Source organism: Charadrius vociferus, unplaced genomic scaffold, assembly GCF_000708025.1.
Source record: "Charadrius vociferus isolate BGI_N301 unplaced genomic scaffold, ASM70802v2 scaffold385, whole genome shotgun sequence".
Lineage (NCBI taxonomy): Eukaryota > Metazoa > Chordata > Aves > Charadriiformes > Charadriidae > Charadrius > Charadrius vociferus.
In genome coordinates this window covers 6,405,686-6,424,316 of record NW_009648925.1, presented here as the reverse complement: position 1 = coordinate 6,424,316, position 18,631 = coordinate 6,405,686, and the positions used below count along the sequence as shown (strand labels likewise).

Below are 18,631 nucleotides of genomic sequence, written 5' to 3'. Positions count from 1 at the left end.
GGAAAGAGGGGCATGGAACTAAGCATCCTGGCCAAAGAAAGAGGCAGCACATGAAGCAGACAGGCACTGATTTTAAAGAAATCTAGCACAGCAGCGTGTGTTCAAAGATCTCTGAAAGACTGATGGGTACTGATGAAGTTCAGTTGAGTTTAGGATGTACATTTGGTTTAAGTTTTTGTTCCTATGCTAAGGAGGAGACAGACATTTGTGTATCTGGCATGGTGAGAAAATATGTGCATCTGCATTTCATTTTAGCCCAAATTAAGATTTTCTCCTAGCACTAGGACACTTGGAGTTAGCAGAAACAGTATAGTACTCTCTAACGCCTATTGATCTTGTCGGCTTTCAATACTAATCTCAACCTGGTTTCCTAGAGAAATGAGACATTGGAACATGCTATGTGAATGTTTGTGTTTGTTGTTCAAATACCACATGAACCCCTTGGCCAATTTCAAGTACATTTAAATGAAAAACATGTTCCTACAGATTTCATGTACTGCCTATGCAGAAAACAGAGAGATCCTCCTAGTACCCAGCCTAAGAAAAGGTCACAATGCATTTTCAATCACCGGTAGATATCAGACAGTCCATACAGAAGCTCAACACTAATGCACAAAACCATAGGGAAAATAAACATCATTTATTACTCCACCATTCATTGAACTACTGTTGTAATAAAAATAAACAAAGAAACAATGTTCTAAACTTCCAAAAAAACAGCAGCCCAGATAAAACAACCAAAAGTGCAGAGTTGGGAGATGATGATGGTCATTAGGCAGAAGCATGAGAACATACAATGTTTAATCATTTTCGTCAGTTTCTGTTTAGAAAGATATCTCAAGTAAGTTGGAAGTATCACCTTCAGTTGCATATCTCTCTGCCTGGAAGAACTTGGGCATCTACCTTGGGCCGAAGACATAACCTTAAGACAGCTAAGACTACACAGATCCCATCCGAGAAGTGCAGGCCTGCTTCCAATAGCTCTATTAGAGGTCACTGCCAAAACCAAAGGTACTGTTTCTTAATTGCACGGAGTCCCTTCTCGCCCTTTACAAAGGAAGACAACATCCTTATCTTACGACTACACCATATACTGCAACCACAGGTATGACCAGGCAACAGGTAGAATAGTTGTAACGGTCTCTTTCTAGTTAGTGTGGGTAAGGACAGCCTTCTATCAATGGTGTGATGAATTCTAGCATTGAATCAGTACTACCAGAGACATACTCTGAAGGTTAGATTATGCTGAAGCCCCGCCTGCTGCATCTGTCTGTGTTCGGACCCATACCTAGATTCAAGTCATACCAGCTAAGCTGACCTTTTCTGAATGCACTGCATTCATTCTCAGGTGAGTTTATCTTTCCTTAAAACATCTATGAACAAGAAAGATAGGGCTGTCCATATGGTATCCACGTGTCTAACAAACAAAGTAGTCTTGGGGTTCTCACATCTCTCCCTCTACAATCAACCACTGCAGCAAAGCAAAATCCAAACAATGCCTGGGAGATGAAGAGAGAGAAATTTGGATTCTTAAGAGATGCTTGAGACCGGTGATACTATTCCTGGACTGCAGTGAAGAATCACAGCTTTCTCTCCTTATCTGGCTGAATATACCAAACATCCGATTATACCCCACCTGAATATACCATTACCTCCCTTGTAATTTGGTAGGTCCATAACAATTCACAGAATCAAGCCTTCCTTGCTGAATCAACATAACTGTGTTAATCAGTTCACGAGAAAAAACAACTGTACCTCTAAGGGATGACATGTTCATCCTTCCATTACCAAGGCAAGGCACAAAAGTTACCTATAGGAATGTTACACTTAAGGTGCAAGACTTCAGAGGTGTTCATCTGGAGGAAACACTCTTTTTACGGTTCTTTTTTGTGGCTGAGCAAACTTGGCCATTGGTTTTAGGGTGGTACTTTCAAATAGATCTAATGGCCTGTATCAGTTTTAGGCAAAATTGTCACCAGTAGCAGTCTGATGCCTCAATTTTCTTCTCTGTTAAACGAGGTAAGAAAACTACCTTTAAAGGAGGACTGCATAGATTAATCGGTTAACCTTTCTAAATGCTAATGTTTAAAAAAAAAGTTTTCTTCTGGGACTTTTGAATTCTGTTCTTGAGAGCAAAGGAAGAAGGTTCTTAATGTTGCTTTGAGTCCTGGACAGCTCAGGCAGGAACACACCCCTTGGCTAAACCAGTCCCCATTAAAGCTGGAGCTTTCCTCCTATCAGAGGGGCTTGGAACAAATTCAGGCTCAAAAGCTTTTTCATTTTTGTTCTCAATCTTTCTGGCCCAGCAGATATGAAAAAAGCTTCTCTAAAGAAAGCTTTAAAAGGGTGGTTTTCTTTCAGGTCACAACATCTTTCTAGCTACTTGTCAAGCCTCAGTCAGATTTGATCCTCCCCAAATCAATCTGAGTTGGGGGGAGGTAAATAATTCTCAATTGCTTTTAGATGCTTCTTGGGAGGGGAAGATATACACAACTTTTTTCCCCCAAAGGTCTGGAGATGTTTTCACCAAGCATGCTTGCTTAACCTCTATATTTTGGGATTTTTATTTTTTTTTTTCAAAAGAGAGTAACAGACACTTAGAAAAGCTACTTTTATGCTCCCCTTAGCATCAGACAGTTCACATAAGCAAAACATTGAACTAAATACTCTTAGGGAGAGCTCTTGTTCTGTTGCTGTTTGAACACCAAGCACAAAGTAATCTGAAAATACAGTCTTCAGCTCATCCTCATTGTTTCTTTTCCCCTGTCTCTACCTTCACACTTTCAAAAACAGAAAATACATTTCCCACAGGCTATCTTCACACTGTAAATGGGGTAAAATTCCTGAATTTACGGTTTACAAGCAATGAATTTGAGTCTAACCCAATCGATACAGAGTAAAAACTTGACTCCTTTTTTCCATAGACTTACATTTTCTTTTCTCCCAATTACACTATATAATTAAATTATGCCATTGGCCATTTTGTGTATAGCCTCTTAACACCTCTCTTCCTGGATAGGTCAGACCAATTAAAGCAAAATCAAAGCAAACGCACTCTGTCCCACTCACTTGCTCCATCCCATCTGATTTTCAGCAAGCACCTTGCTTTGCACATACTTTTTTCCCCAGATCTAAAATAGGAGTCAAATGAACCCCAAATACACACACACACAAAACTGAGAGATTACAGCCCCAAATGCTTTGCTATCCTCAAAGATAATGTGAATAGAAATGTAAATTACTATTGCTTCACTCATGTGGCATCTTTGTAGAAGAGGACAGCTGAGAACTGTTCCACTGTTATGATTTACCTCTTCTATTCTCCATAACTGGAAAACATCACTCTCTGCACTAGCCCAAATTTGATGGAGAAATTAGTTGAACATCAGTAAGACAGTTTGAGTCTAACAGAGCCCAGGATGCTCAAAGTAGGACAGCCGAATGAAGCAGACAAATGGAAGTGTGATGAGAACACACTCCCCGCTGTGGCTCTAATGAGGGAGAAGGCACACTTTTCTGCTCAGGCAGCAGTACCGCTTGCTTTCTTGAATGGTGGACAGGTTGCTGTCATAGGTAATGACCCATTAATACAACAAGCCATGGATTAGCTGTTTGTTTCTAATTGCCATTATTTATTTATTGTTAACAATATGCTGAGTCCTGCAAATTAAAAAAGAATTATCACTGCTCATGATGAAGGGAATGCTGGCTGGGATAGCCTGAAAAAATGTGTAATTCTTCACTTCTTTGAATTCTGTGTATGAATAGCTTATATGACTGGGTGTCTCAAATCAGAGGTATCATTAGGGCATGTTTGGTTCTGGCACACGTGTGTCTCATAAGACTATCCATGTCCAAACTCTTATTTAGATTGCAGAATTCCCCGAACTCAAGGTTTCTTGATTACTGAGCTATAAACATTTATACCATCCCGTAGGTTTCACAGGTTAAGCAAAAGATATCATCAACTTTACTCCAAACCAGAGGTTCTTTGGGAACAAGAGTCCCAACCCAACAGACTAACTAAGATTAAGCAAACATCTTGCAGCATCACTTCACAGCACTGACTTCTTTACAGCACCACCAATAACAGTTCACACAATGAATTCCAGACTCCTGGCTCAATATCTGTTGTCTGCTTTTACATTTCATGTACCGGTCCTGTGTATCTTCATTAATACCTCTGGTATGAGCTTCCTGTATATTGAAAGAGGTACTTTTCATGTCAGTAAAATACAGTAGATCTATTCAGTTTGGACTGACAAATTTGTTTTCTAGGTAAACCTCAAAAGGTCTCTTAAAAAAAAAAATATATATATACACAAGTGTAATTCCAGAGTTGCTCCTTAGACATTCCCCCCCCTCACCCCCCCAAAAAAAAAAATCATTCAAGGGAGGAAAAAAACCCACAATAGAAAAACAAACAAACAACAGAAATATCCAGTGACAGCATAAGTATGAAGGACATGTTCCACAGAAGCAAACAGGAGTTACCTACACAAGCTCCTTCCTCACTACTTTATCAGTCCCCACCTCGAGAAGTGCTTTTCAATTCACTTGACATGTTGTGTCTAAAGCAAACACAGATAATGGTGATCCACTGTTCACTGCAGTAGTCCCAAGGGACTCATACCCTTCTGGTATCACTTCAGCATACATCAGGTAGCATTAAGCCTGTCCTCTCCTGCAGCAGCGCACAAGGAGGGAGCGTGTTTTTCTCCCACTGGGTTAGAAGCCACTCAGTGTATGACTGAGCAAGGATGTCTTCCCACATCTTTCTCATCACTTCACCTCTTGGCTGCATTGTAACCTCAGAGCAGCACAACAGGACTAGAAGAGAAAAATACAAGCAGCTGCTATTCCTTCCTTAGCAGCTACCACACACTTTACCTCACCACCAGTCAGGAAGAATCGTATATAGGAAGGAAAGTAAAGGGTCAGAAATTGGGATAATGATATTTCCATTACTCGCAGGTGCACACATACTAGGTGCCAAGTTACCTCCCTCACGCAGCAGGTTTTTTTTATTCTGATTAGACCACCTGCATTTAAATTAGCTGCACACTATTAACAATGCAGCATCTTTAAAAATAGCCTCTAAATGTCTCCCTACAAATAAGGGGGCATGTTGCATCACTATGGCGAACTCTGTTCAAAAGTCTTGAAACATAGTACAAGTTATCTAAAACTGTGCTTGTGAGAAGCTGCCAGCACTGCCACTTTGGAGGGGAGAGACAAGGTATGGTGGTGGAAAGACAGATGGCAAGTCAATCATTCTCAAGAAGGGGATCCTAATTAGGCAAGAATAATTGCAACATACAATCTACACCTGCCACCTATCCACCACTCCCTTTAATACGAACCACTTTGAGGGCAGACTGCCCTGTTCTATGTTATTTTGTGCAATGACAAATAGCCTCCTAGTAATGTAATAACAATTTAAAGTGCCTGGAATGATAAAATGGAAATTATATTTGAAAAGCATAAAATAATAGTGAGTAAAACCCCAAAGGTAAATGACTGCTTGTTATGGGTCATTTTATATCACCTTATGGTACATCTATATAAAAAACTTTATCAGAACGCAGGTTTCACACTCCTTTCTCCATAAAGATTTATACTGCTCTAAAAAGTGGTGTCCCCATTACATGAAACCTTGGTGCAAACCACGCCTCGAACACTGTGGGTCAATTCCGGTGAAAAAAAAAAACAAAACTAAAGCTAGTGAAAGTCTAAGAAAGGCAATTAAAAGGACTACAAAACCACTGGATGAGTGCAGAACTGTGATTCACTACATCCTGCAATACCAGAACTCAGTGCACTGAATAAAAAGTTAGTTTAAAACACATTTTAAAAAAAGTAGTTCGGTCCCCAGGCAGTAGGGAACTCCTGGAACCTGCTTTCCTAGGAGGCTGCAGAGGCAGACAATATAATAAAGTTCAAAAAGTGATTAGATAAATTTATGAACACCACATCCATACTGGATACTAAAAGGGATTGGCAATGGCATAAAGTCTAATGGCCTTAATAGAGCAACTGTGGGTGATGGGAACATATTGAGGGATGTGCTGAAGACATCCAGACTTGTATACTCACCCTAAGCTGGATCTCTCCAGCAGCCACCATTGGAAGGTCATTCTTAGCATCTTATGCCCTGATAGCACTGGAGACCTCGTCCTGCACAGATGAAGAGCTCTAGCAACACGCAGGGCATAGATAAAACACCACTCAATTCTTTCAGCAGCAGAGTCAAGTTTAAAGTCTAAACTCAAATATTAGGACACGCTCCCTGTTGTGAGGTAGCACTACATCTTTTCCTCCAGTAAGAGAGGTACAAAGTGCAAATGCAGTGGTCCACCGGTGAGGGCAAACGGCTGTCTGACGTAAGGGGTGGCACATGGTTCAGCTGGGCACTGAGGTCTAGCTGGGAGGTAGAGGGGAGAAGAGGAGGTGGAAACCTGGGTGCACATCATATAATACTGGGGCTTGACAGATCTTAAGAGGGACAGGCAGAAAGTTCAGGGAAGAGGTGTGTAGTTTAGGATGGATGTTTGAAATCAAAGTTTGACATGACATGGTGTGGGAATTCTACTGGAAAGAGAAAAATAAGGAAGAAGGCAGGAAGAAAACACCACCTAAAAACATTCCTATTTCTTTGATTTTTGCTCTAGGACTGATCTTTTCTCAGTCCCTGCCTACACGAATGTGTTATGAACTTGACAGACTGTCAGGCAAGTATTGTAAAGCAAGCTACCCTGCCACTGATACAGCTGTCACTGTGTTAAGTCCTTGATATGGTGGATGTGAGGCAGCTTCCCAAATGTTAAGCTTTTGAGTACATCCACTGCTTCTAGAAAACTCAGCTCACTCAGGCAGAGCTGAGGGTTTGTTTAGTTATTAAAGTGTTTTCATACCTTCAAACATCTTGTATGTCAACAGTTTAATTAAACATGCATGTGCATACATGCACCTATCCTTGTACACATACCCTTCTACTAGGTATTACCTGAGATGCTCCACAAAGAAAGGAAATCAGGGACACAGGGGCCTAAACTTATTTTCAGATTCCCAGAATACAGACGGCACATTTAGAGGTAACCAAAGTTTCCTGCCCACCCACCCCCTCTCCTGTTAGCTTGTCTCGGTCCTCATCAGATGGTCTGTGCTTCTGGGGATGAGGCAGTGGTAAAGTCTGCAATCTTTTACTAGGAGTGTGGGCGACTTTCCTAATTAATGCCCACTGTCAGATTCTCGCCGGCTATGTGGGTGTCTCTCCAACAGGCATGGAGAAGCCACAAGAGACTTGCAATTACTGGTCATAAATTATAAGTTTCATTTGCCAGCCTCATGAGAAAGCCAGCTATTCCTTTGATGAACAGACATCTATTCTGATGTTCACAAACCTTCTGAAAAGCTATCTGATGGCAGAGATTTACAAAAATGCAGTTCAGGGCAATTTAATTTTAGTTGTAAAAGACATGCTTGCAGCTAAGCCGTAGTATGACAGTGAGAACTGATAAGGCTGTTCCAGACAGCAGGAGGTGGAGATGAGTAAACTCCTTTGCCAACTGCCAGATTGTGTGTCTGACACATTGCAGATGTAAATCCAAGTAACTCAATGGGGAGACTGCGCTGAATCATACCCGCTGGGGATGTGTCTATATCTTCAAGGCAAGACGTAGTAGGAAGAGAAGACAAATTCCTTGATATAAACTGGAACAATTTTATGCAAGCCAGGAACCTCCCTTGGTTTCGCTCTGAGGCAGCCCAGAGTGCCATACTTGTCCCTTTGCCCAGGCACATGATTCTTTAATTTTCTTTTTGTTCCCCCATGCCAAAGTTGTGAAAGCCAAAGTTGCTATGTAACAACACGCATCTTTGCTGGAGAGTAACATTACGAATGCAAAAGGAAAGAGAAAACTTTTTATTGCTTCTCTGTGAAACATGATAGTGTTTAGATCCTGAAGAAAAGGATCTGGGGTTTTGGTGCTACCAGCTGAGATATCCTAATCATGTGTTCCATCTTCTCAGAAAAAAATAAAGAACAAAACCCAAAACTAAAGGAAGCTCAGGAATGGATTAGATTCCTTGCAGGAAGGGGAAATTTCATAGCTCTGTCAAGATCAGATATACCTCTGGGAGATGCCCTTCCATCAAGCATTCACTGCTGGCCTCAGTCCAGAGCTATTAATGAGTAGTGATATTCAGCAGGTTGGATTAGGTCATGTAATGTTTCCTGCTGGCTTATGAATGCAGCATTGTCATCAAATCCATGTGCATTTGTATACTGACTTCTGAAGTGTGGTTCATTAACCATAATTACACATTAAGATACCCTTGCAACACAGAGAGTATGCTTCAGGCATCCAAAAGCCTAGGCCAAATCAAGAAACAAAATCCAAGAGTTTTGATTTTTGTTCTGTTGTTCTGACCCCAAATCAAACTTCTGGGCATAAATAACACAGGTGAGAACCTTCTGCAGTGAGTCTACCAAAATGCCCTAGGGAATTGCACTTGTATCTCATCTGCAAATTTAGGAACGGAAAATCTTTAAATCTTAGGACTCTTCAAGACACCTATAGTGTTCAGCACCAGTAGCTCTCTAGGCTTGCCTATAATACAGCAGCAGTTCTCTGGATATCAATAGGGCTATTTAAGGCTTTTGGGGGGAAAAAATGTCTTTCTACTGTTTAAAACACTTAATACTCAGCTAAGGACAAATTTTTACCCGTATCTTGTCATTTCAAAAACTCGAACGATTTATTTTTGAGCATGTTCCACATCTCACCAAACTTACAGCCTTAGGCTATTGAGAATGGTCAGGATGAAAAACTGAAAGTGTAACTAAAAAGCATAGAATAGGAGGAAAAAAGAGAGAGGAAAAAATGGTGATGTCTGCCATATGCACAGCACTGGATTATAACTTTTTCTGATTTATCAGCTGGAGCTGTACTAAAGAGTTATGAGTCATACAATTCTTGTGTGGTCAACTGTCAGGACCACAGTGGCACTGCAGCAGCTGCAAGAGCACAAGCGAGGTTGCTGGACATCATCCCTGCATCGTTTCCCTTGAGGAGTCTGAGTCACAACTTCAGTCCAGGACAGGTAGAGAAGGAGCTGCCTCTCAAGAACCAACTTAGCTGGTCTGCCAGTTGGTAGAAGGCATTAGCCCTGAAGCAGGATACAAGGCAAATTGTGCCTGATAAATTCGGTGGCCTTCTACAATGGTGTTACAGTGTTGGTGGATAAGAGAAGAGCAACAGATGTCATCTACCTGGACTTATGCAAAGCACTTGACACCATTCTGCATGACATCCTTGTCTCTAAATTGGAGAGACATGGATTTGACCAATGGACCACTCGGTGGATAAGTAGCTGGCTGGACGATCACACTCTAAGAGTTGCGGTCAACAACTCCATGTCCAAGTGGTGATCAGTGACAAGTTGTGTTCCTCAGGGGTTGGTACTGGGACCGGTACCATTTAACATCTTTCTTGGTGACATGGATGTTGGGATGGAGTGCACCCTCAGCAAGTTTGCCAATGACAACAAGCTGGGTGGAGAAGACGACACACCGGAGGAAAGGGATGACATCCAGAGGGACACGGACAGGCTTGAGAAGTGGGCCTGTGCAAACCTCATGAAGTTCAACAAGGCCAAGTGCAAGGTCCTACATCTGGGCCGGGGCAATCCCGTGAATAAATACAGGCTGGGCAGAGAATGGACTGAGAACAACCCTTTGGAGAAGCACTTGGGAGTGTTGGTTGATGAGAAACTCAACATGAGCCAGCAATGTGCACTCACAGCCCAGAAGGCCAACCATACCCTGGGCCACATCAAAAGAAGTGTGGCCAGCAGGTTGAGGGAGGTGATTCTGCCCCTCTACTAGGCTCTCATGGGACCATAACTGGAGTAATGTGTCCGGCTCTGGAGCCCTCAACATAAGAAGGACATGGACCTGTTAGAGAGGGTCCAGAGGAGGGCCACGAGGATGATCCGAGGGCTGGAGCACCTATCCTATGAAAACAGGCTGAGAGAGTTGAGATTGTTCAGCCTGGAGCAGAGAAGTCTCTGGGGAGATCTTCTAGCGGCCTTCCATGTGCAACCTGTTGTAGGTGACCCTGCTCTGGCGGGGGGGTTGGACTAGATGATCTCCAGAGGTCCCTTCCAACCCTGACCATTCTGTGATTCTGTGATTCTGTGATTCCAGTATCTGAAGGGCGCCTACAAGAAGGCTGGAGTGGGACTTTTTACAAGGGCATGTAGTGATAGGAGGGGGAGTGGCTTCAAACTGGAAGAGGACAGATTTAGGATAGACATTAGGAAAAAAAAATTCACTCTGAGGGGGGTGAGGCAGTGGAACAAATTGCCCAAGGAAGTTGGGGAGGCCCCATCCCTGGAAGTGTTCAAGACCAGGGTGGATGGGGGCTTTGAGCAACGTGGTCTAGTGGGAGGTGTCCCTGCCATGGCAGGGGGTTGGAACAAGATGATCTTCAAGGTCCCTTCCAACACTAACCATTCTATGATTCTATGACTGTATGATTATCACTACTTGTTTGTTGGGTTTGTTTTTTTTTTTTTAAATGAGAAATGGTTTCAGATCCTTAAGAGGTGTCTGTAGATTTATAGAGGCACCACATACAAAAGGTACCTTAAAATGCACTGATAGTGCACCTTTCTGCATGTACATGACCAAGTACCTCACAGAAATGTATAAAAGTAAACACATGCAGACCTGCTCTAATATTGTGGCCTTCATCCTTACAAAATTATTTCGGAAATAATCACTGTGTGATTATAACTTTATAACATGTCAAGAGTGGTGTGGGAAACAGAAGCCAGCAACACAAATTATTTGTAAGACGTTAGTTCCCCCTCTTTATGAGCAGTTAGGCCTGAATTTTCTTTTCCCTGTGTGCTCTACCCTGGGTGCTGATATTAAGATTTCATTCTTTAAAAAATGATTAGCAATACAAGCAGTTGTTGGCTGGTAAATTCTGATGATAACAAAAGACATAATTCACAGGTTTTAAAAATAAACTGGCTGTAAGGCATCTGATTACTGGATCCATAAACATTCAGTGTTATAGTAGCTTTGCTGGAACTAGGAGGGTTTTTGATACATCTCATTAGGCAATGTATTTTAAACACAATAGGAACTCCCATTGCAAGTTCCCCTTAAGGCTTTCTGTGGGATTTCTTCTAACCTACTAACAAATTTAAGAGTTGCCAATAATCAAAGAATCACCAGGACCATACAGACATTACAAGTAACCAGATGAGCCTTTGAAGACACTCAGAAGCCTGCCCTTAGTGGCACTCATCTCTCTGGCTAAGCAAATGTAAAATCCCGACCCCAGGACAGGGTTTAGTGGAAGGCAGCCATCCTAAGTAGCCACTGGAGATTTTCTACTGCAGAGACACAAACTGATCATACCCTCTGCTTTCTTGTTGCTGTTAATTAAATCAGGGGAAAAAAGACTTCTATCACAAGGGGAAAATTACTTTTGCCCCAGAAACAGTACTACCAAGCACCTTAAACATCATATTCAGGGCTGTGGGACTCACAAGAGGGTACACTCCTCCTCTCCAGAAACATCATAAAAGTCTGGAGCAATATGGATTCTTTCTATCTTTAATGTAGAGTTAAAAAAAAATAAATTAATAAACACATCCATTTATGATGAGCTAAATACAGTTTTTGTGGTTTCTAAGTAGTACTTTCCATTGCAGAAGCTTTCAGAGCCTTTGCACTCATGAACTTGTAGAGTGGAAACTCCTCTGCAGAGCTCTGACCCTCTTGCATCAGAGGACAGGCACCGCACAGTGGTACCCCAGAAGGTAAAAGGCTTTTCACTCTATTCTGTATTGCCACTATTTGTTTTGGGTTTTTTATCTTCCTCAGTCGCAGTGTGGCCTGTATCTGCTGGGTAATCAATAAGAGTTAACTTATCAAGGAAAGATTTGGGATCACGGCACTTACTCGGTGTGTTCAGGAGACGTGACTTTTTGCAGTGGTAGGCTGCCTCCTGCTCGCAGTACTCTGCGCTGTTTATCATAGCTTCCAGCTGCTCTGCGCTGCTGTTGTAGTTAAAGGACATGGTGTACGGCTTCTCCGGATCAGCTCCTTGGACTCTGGTTAGCCCTGTGTTGTTGTGCTGCACTGCAGTCCAGATCTTATCTTCTGTTAAATGAAAAAAGATTGAGTAGGAAGTTAACGGCAAAAAACTTACAACAAGCAAGGAACAAAAAAACAACTGAAATCTAAAGCTTTAGTGCATTGGCGAGAGGATCAGCAGGACCGTGGGCTCCAAAATCATCACCCTGTGATGAAGACCTGTTACAGGTCAGTGTAACCCACAGAGCTGTTTCTCCCTGAACCAGCCTGAGCAAACACTACAGAGCCTGCTCAGCAAGAGAGAAACTACAAGCTCACAGAAACTCACCACAAACAGAAACCACAAACCCTTGCCAGAAAGCTAAAACTAAGATCACGTTCTTACTGCTCAGCTGGAAGTCAAATCACTTCTTTTACTCAGTTCTGAGATTTTTCTACATATAAGTTGAGTGATACCCTGCTTGGATGATGGTACAGAACAACATATGACTCGGCATCTGTAGTTAGCTGTAAATGTTGATGCTTTTCATTGCTTGGGAGCCCATTCTCATCTCCTTCATTGCATTTACTGGCAGAGAAAGGGATTTCACAGGTGACAGAGAGCAGAACCCAAGCTTAAGCACAACCTGCACCGTCACAACCCAGCTAATGACCAGCGCTGGGGTTGGCATGACAAGGAGAACATCGCAATTAGAAGCAATTAGCTTAGCAGGGAGGCTGTTTCACTGCTGGTGCTGGTGAGAACCAGAAGGATTGAGATAACAAGAACAGCCTGGATGGCCAATCTGATGAGCTGACCGAGAGTAAAAGGCAAACTCTTTAATGAGGATTCACAGGACTGAGCCCTGCACGTGCCTCACGATGTTATTAAGAGTCACATCCAGTAAATTCCCTCTTTATCAAAGACCCTGCTTGCCCAGGGAAGATACAAGATACTGATAGGGCAAAAATTTAAGGAAATAAATTTTAATCATTTGATGAGAGGAAGATTTCAATCTCACTTGCCTACGCACAGTTATAGAGGAAGAGGCAAGATCTAGACAAGAGATCTATATTTTGTTATTCATGCTTCAACAGGGAAACCCTGAATAATGCAGAACCAGACCTTTCTAAACCAATCTTAAAAACTGTGCATTTAAGTATTCAGATGGTTTTATCAGATTACTCGGTCTGAGTTCTTGGAGAGTGTGAGCTTTCCAGTTACTCCCCATTACAATGGCATGATGAGCCCAGTAGCTTTGTGGCCACCGCAATGCATTGCATTGCATTGCATTGTTTTCATTGAGCTACAAATATCCCACAAATTACTCCAATAGAACTCTAACAGGTGTATAAAAATCGTAAACGGACTATCTGTGCAAAGACACTCAGATGATTTAATGGATTGTCATTATGGAGGCATTCAGATGACAGGCAAGTAACAACAACCATCTGGAGACGATTTAAAGAGGTCTGTTCCAAGACCTGGCTGCAAGTTACGGAGAAATTACTCTTCCAGTAACGTATGGCATTAACTGCAAGGACAGTTTATGCTTAGCAAACCATACATTCACTCACAACACTCTCATCATTTTTGTAATGGTAGATGGAAAGAGTTCACACATAGATCTGTAATTCTGTGGTTCTTGTTGAGTTCAGGATGCTGCTTGTGGGTCCTTTGAGTTGGAGCTCAATAAAATACTGCTGCAATGTGTGATACACGAAAGTTAGATTAAAATCACAAGAAATATTACAAATTTATTGCTTGTAAAATTTGCCCCAGTAGTTGTAATCACAGCCAACACTGTAGCACAATACCCTGCACAGTCCTGCATGATATATTGCTTCCAACACAATATAATTCAATGACTTCATAACACACATCTTGTATATCTGAAAGTAGTGGTTCTTATCAGCCAGAGTCTCTCTGTTTTTTCTTGTGTTCTCTTAAGGATTGACATGAACAGAGTGGATGTTTCAGAAGCAGTTGAAGGGAAGCTAACTTTCCTCTTACAGAAGCTGGCAGAAGTTTAACCCTTGTCTTCACTGAAAAAAATCTACTAAAAAGACAAACATCAAGTTACTGATACTGTGAGGTGTAAAACCAAGAGATGCTGAACTGGATGCTGAAATTCCAGATAGGCAGCCATAAGCTCCTCCCCATTGAGAGTCATTAACATAATTTTGGGAAATTGCAACAAAACCAATGCTGATAATAGTGGCTCCAGTGCTGCTAAGGAAGTACAACAGCCTAACGCTAGAGTTTCAGAGGGGTTAACACTACTGCTTTCCAGGCTGTGTACTTGTTCATTAGGAAAGGTGCTGTGTGTGTACTTGAAAAGCCAAAAGTATCAGGATCTAGTAATTTAGAAGCAATGAGGAATTACTAGGAAAAAATTACGAAAAATAGCATAGCATAAAACAGTCTTTCCAAGAAGTGTTGGAAATGTAATGAATTGGCATGTTTGAAATGAGACACTCATTAACAAGTGTGTCGGACAGACAGTCTTTCTCTTATTTCCCTCTGTGATTGTTCATTAATTTTCAATGGCCTTGTTATCATTACAGCTGCACTCAGCTGTCCCTCTGATGTCTGAACTTTGACATTCAAAACTGCCTTTCTCCACAGGATCTTTTAGAAATGAGAAGCTAACTGCAGATAACCAATACTCTAGTTTGGAAAAGGAAAACAAATCAAGTTTCCTTCTGTACTCAAAATAATTGTGATTTAGCAAGTACATCAGAACAGAGAGTAAAATAAAGTAATGGTGGAAGGGAAGAATTCTGGAGTTACATTTCAGACGTTTCCTAATCTACACATGCCTGATCTGTTACCCTTATTACTTTTACAGACCAGATCTGTGCTTTGCTGGTCACCTCAAAGATTCCCTCTGTGCTCCATCTTTGAAGTAAAGGTAACCATCAGTACAGCTTCTCAAAAAAGATATACATTTGGCTCACTGATCTAGTGAAATGAAAGTCACAACAACCAGCAAGCACACTGCTGGGATGGCAAAAGCTACTGTCATTCAAAAGTTTGTTTCTTTTCCCTATGCACAGCTGGTGTAGAAAGAGCATGGAGAAACACATCCTCTGCTACCTTTTTTATTTTTAACCAAAAAAAAAAAAAAAAGCAATGAAAGAGGCTTTAAAAACTTTGCAATAAAGGAAGCCTTCAGATCAGAAGGGTGGCCTAACACACTTGCAGATGCAAGACAAAAGAACCGGTGACAATAATGTTAGAGGAGGAAAGGGAAGAGAGATGTATTCAACCCTCTCAGCCACACTTCTTCCCACTGCCCAGGAAAAGAACAAGTACTTCCATTTTAGAAAGAGAGAAATGAGGCGTAGAGGGGCTAGGTGACATGCACAAAGTCACACACAACCTGCTAGAAGAATAAGTGATTACATTCACATCACAGTAAAAAAGAGAAAGCTCCTTCTTTCAAAAGGACCCCCCTTGGTTTACATGCAGCAAATGAGCCTGAAAACTATTTAAACCCTTTTTTTTTTTTAATTTGGACAGAGTGGGCAAGCCAACACTGCTCTCAGATGCATCTCAGATGGCTGAGGGAGAGGTAACTAAGAGCTGGAGTGCAGTAAATTCTTGAACCATTCAAGAGCAAGACCATGCACATCTGCTTTTGTAGACCAGAAAACAACACAAAAATAATGCCAACTTTTCTTCTGAAGACCCTCACCATTCGGGTCAACTCCTGGGCTTTATTCAAGCACCATTTTCTCCACCTCAAACCCGGCAGCATTTAGAAAAATATCATACTATTTTATCAAATCCACAGGCACAAGTTTAGCTAGGGCTGCCCCCAGAATACAGCTGTCTGCCTCAGAATCAAGTCAAGGAATTATACCTTTACAGCTCGATCAGCGTGTACTCGGAAGCCTACTGACACCAATCTGGGACCTTGCATTTCAGGTGTGCTTCAGGACCTATGGAAGCAATGTAGCTGCAATCTGGTCATGCACACAGATCACTACAGCTAGGAAGCAGTGCAACAGCTGCCTGCACCTCAGCTCCATCACTTGCACGTGCCTTTGCAGAGGCATTCCTCTGCACAGATTAAGCCTATGGCTTTTGAAAATGGGGCTTCACATACTGTTCCTATTTCACAGTATGAGGATTATTTTTTTTTGTGTGGTTTGTTTTTTTTTTTAAATCTTTATTCTTTTGGGGTTTGTTTTCATTATATTTTTAGGCAGCGACGCTGTAATCATAAATGCAAACCAAGTTGAGCGCCACTGGCTCCTTCTAGCCATTTCCATATCTGGAAACTGTTAAACTAGGCAGATAAGGCTCTCTTTTCCTCTATTTCAACAAAGAAGTTATAATTATCTTTTTACATTTGTCCATACTATATGTTTTTTTCCTATTTACTCAATTTAATGAGCTCTCCCTGCACTTGTGAATTTGCAACGAGAATGAAAAACTGTTCTCTAGGCAAAGGTCACTGTTTATTTTTACCTTCTATCGTTCCACTTTATTATTTTACTACTTTGTCAGCTTGGTAAAATTTCAAACCACACACAAGCTGAAAGTCATTCAAAACCCAGTAGGAGAGTGCAGCCACATCTTCTACTGTCTAACCTGGAATAGTTAAATGCAGCCTTGAAAAGCAGATTTCCTAAATGCTTGTTAAATTGTTCCATAATTCAAAGGTGACAATGCTTTAATTTCAGGGTAATGCTACAGCTTTATGACTTCACAGTTTTATTTAATGGTCCAATTTACTAGGATATTATGCTGCCTGTATTTGGTCCTAGGAGATGCTTTTACAGCATGGGACTGCAATGCATTCAGCACATTTCAGACCCTTATTTTAGCCTCACCCATAGTTCTATCATCTTGCTGGAAGCCTCCAAGTTGCTTTTGACGGCACACAAATTAAATTGTGGGAAATTAGAGCAGCTGGAAAACTGGCTTTCAATGAGTTCTGTATTGTCTAATTCTCATTTTTATTCTTCAACTTGAAATATCTCTGTGGAGCACATTTCACCCATACAAACTGCATCACTCCTTTGTGATTTAGGAGGTTTGTCACAAAACAAGATTATTCAGACTGATTAAATTGCCAACAAGCCAAACATACGGTAAATGCTACACGAGAGAGAGAAAAATTGCTCTGAGAGCTCATATGATGCATTTGTTTCATAGTGCTCTACATTGAATGCCAAATATTGTCCTGAAAGCTGTACCTATAACTACGGGAGTAACAACACAAAAGACACACTCTCCTCCTTGAAGACTCTACTGTTTTAAGCTGCAGTGGCAGTTTAACCCAGCTGCTCTGACATACACCCCTCAAAGAATATGAAAAGACAATTTCTTATCGCAAACAGCTTTAATTCACTGACTCCAAGGAGGCGTTTTCTGAGTCTCTGGTGAAACCCACCTTTTTTTTTTCCTTATCTACCTTTTTTTTTTTTTTCCCCTGCTGGCTGACCCAGCAATATGTGCTTCTGCAGCTTGTTTTGTGCTCATCAGCCTCCTCCTAGTTTCTGATTCAGTCACTTCCAGCCAGTGCAGCATCACTGCAGTGCAGTTCCATGGAAACAATTCTGGGGGTGTTCCTGTCCCCCCTAGTCCTGCATGCAGCCCACTCTCCGATGGTACTGGCAGACTACACCTGACCGTGTGCATTCCTCAGGGATACCCACGCCTGCAACCATTCCTCATCTGTAAATCCTTCCTGGCAGTCAGTAGCGGGCACCAGGAGGGCACCACGGCCCCGTCTGCACAGACGTGCTGCCCCAGCCCTGGCAGAGAGGGGAGAGATGGCTCCCCAACTCTCTTACACCCCTGGCATGAAGTTTGCTCACTCTGACCCCACAATACAAGGTGTCTTGTCAGCAGACTGACCACGCCAGGTGGCTCTGATGGATGAGAACAAGCCACCTTTTCTGCACCCTCATCCCCTGTGTTGTGCTGAAGTCCAGAGATGGCAAGCCATTATCCTGCCAGCTTGCGTCTCGTTGATCCTCCATTTCCACATTTCCCCTAATATAGGGTATCTATAGCAAGCGGTGAGAAATATTCCTCTCCAAAAATGGAAGACACAGTCGCTGAACTACTTCTTAGTGCAAAATGGACACTTCTCCACTGTGCTTACACTTGCTGCACATGTGACAATACCGCAGTCCTCTCTGACTCAGTCTCCTTCATCTAAGGTAAGTTTTGAGAGACTCAGCATATCTGAGTCTCTCTCTTTATCTTTATGTGCTTACACTTGCTGCACATGTGACAACACTACAGTCCTCTCTGACTCAGTTTCCTTCATCTAAGGTAAGTTTTCAGAGACTCAGCATAATTACTTTATCACTGAGCTGAGACATCTGCACCAGCCTGGCAGACAAGAAGTGGAATCCACAGGAGACCTGCTGTTCTTCTGATGCAGCACCAGGACATCTGCAGGTTTCCAACATGGCAGTAGACTTCCATGTCTGGGGCAAATGGATCCACTCCTCATAACTGAGGCAGCTGGAGTGGCTTCTGCAGTAGCTTTTAGAGAGCCACAGCTT

General features: G+C 42.0%; 1 protein-coding gene across 1 annotated transcript in view; it reads right to left on the bottom strand.

Moving 5' to 3' along the window:
* CNTNAP5 (contactin associated protein-like 5) overlaps positions 1-18,631 on the bottom strand; it is a 223,281-nt gene that overhangs the window by 78,000 nt on the left and 126,650 nt on the right. Inside the window, exon 14 of the mRNA XM_009887328.1 lies at positions 11,984-12,184. Coding sequence (XP_009885630.1) covers positions 11,984-12,184 — 201 coding nt within the window. The remainder of the gene's footprint in view (positions 1-11,983; positions 12,185-18,631) is intronic.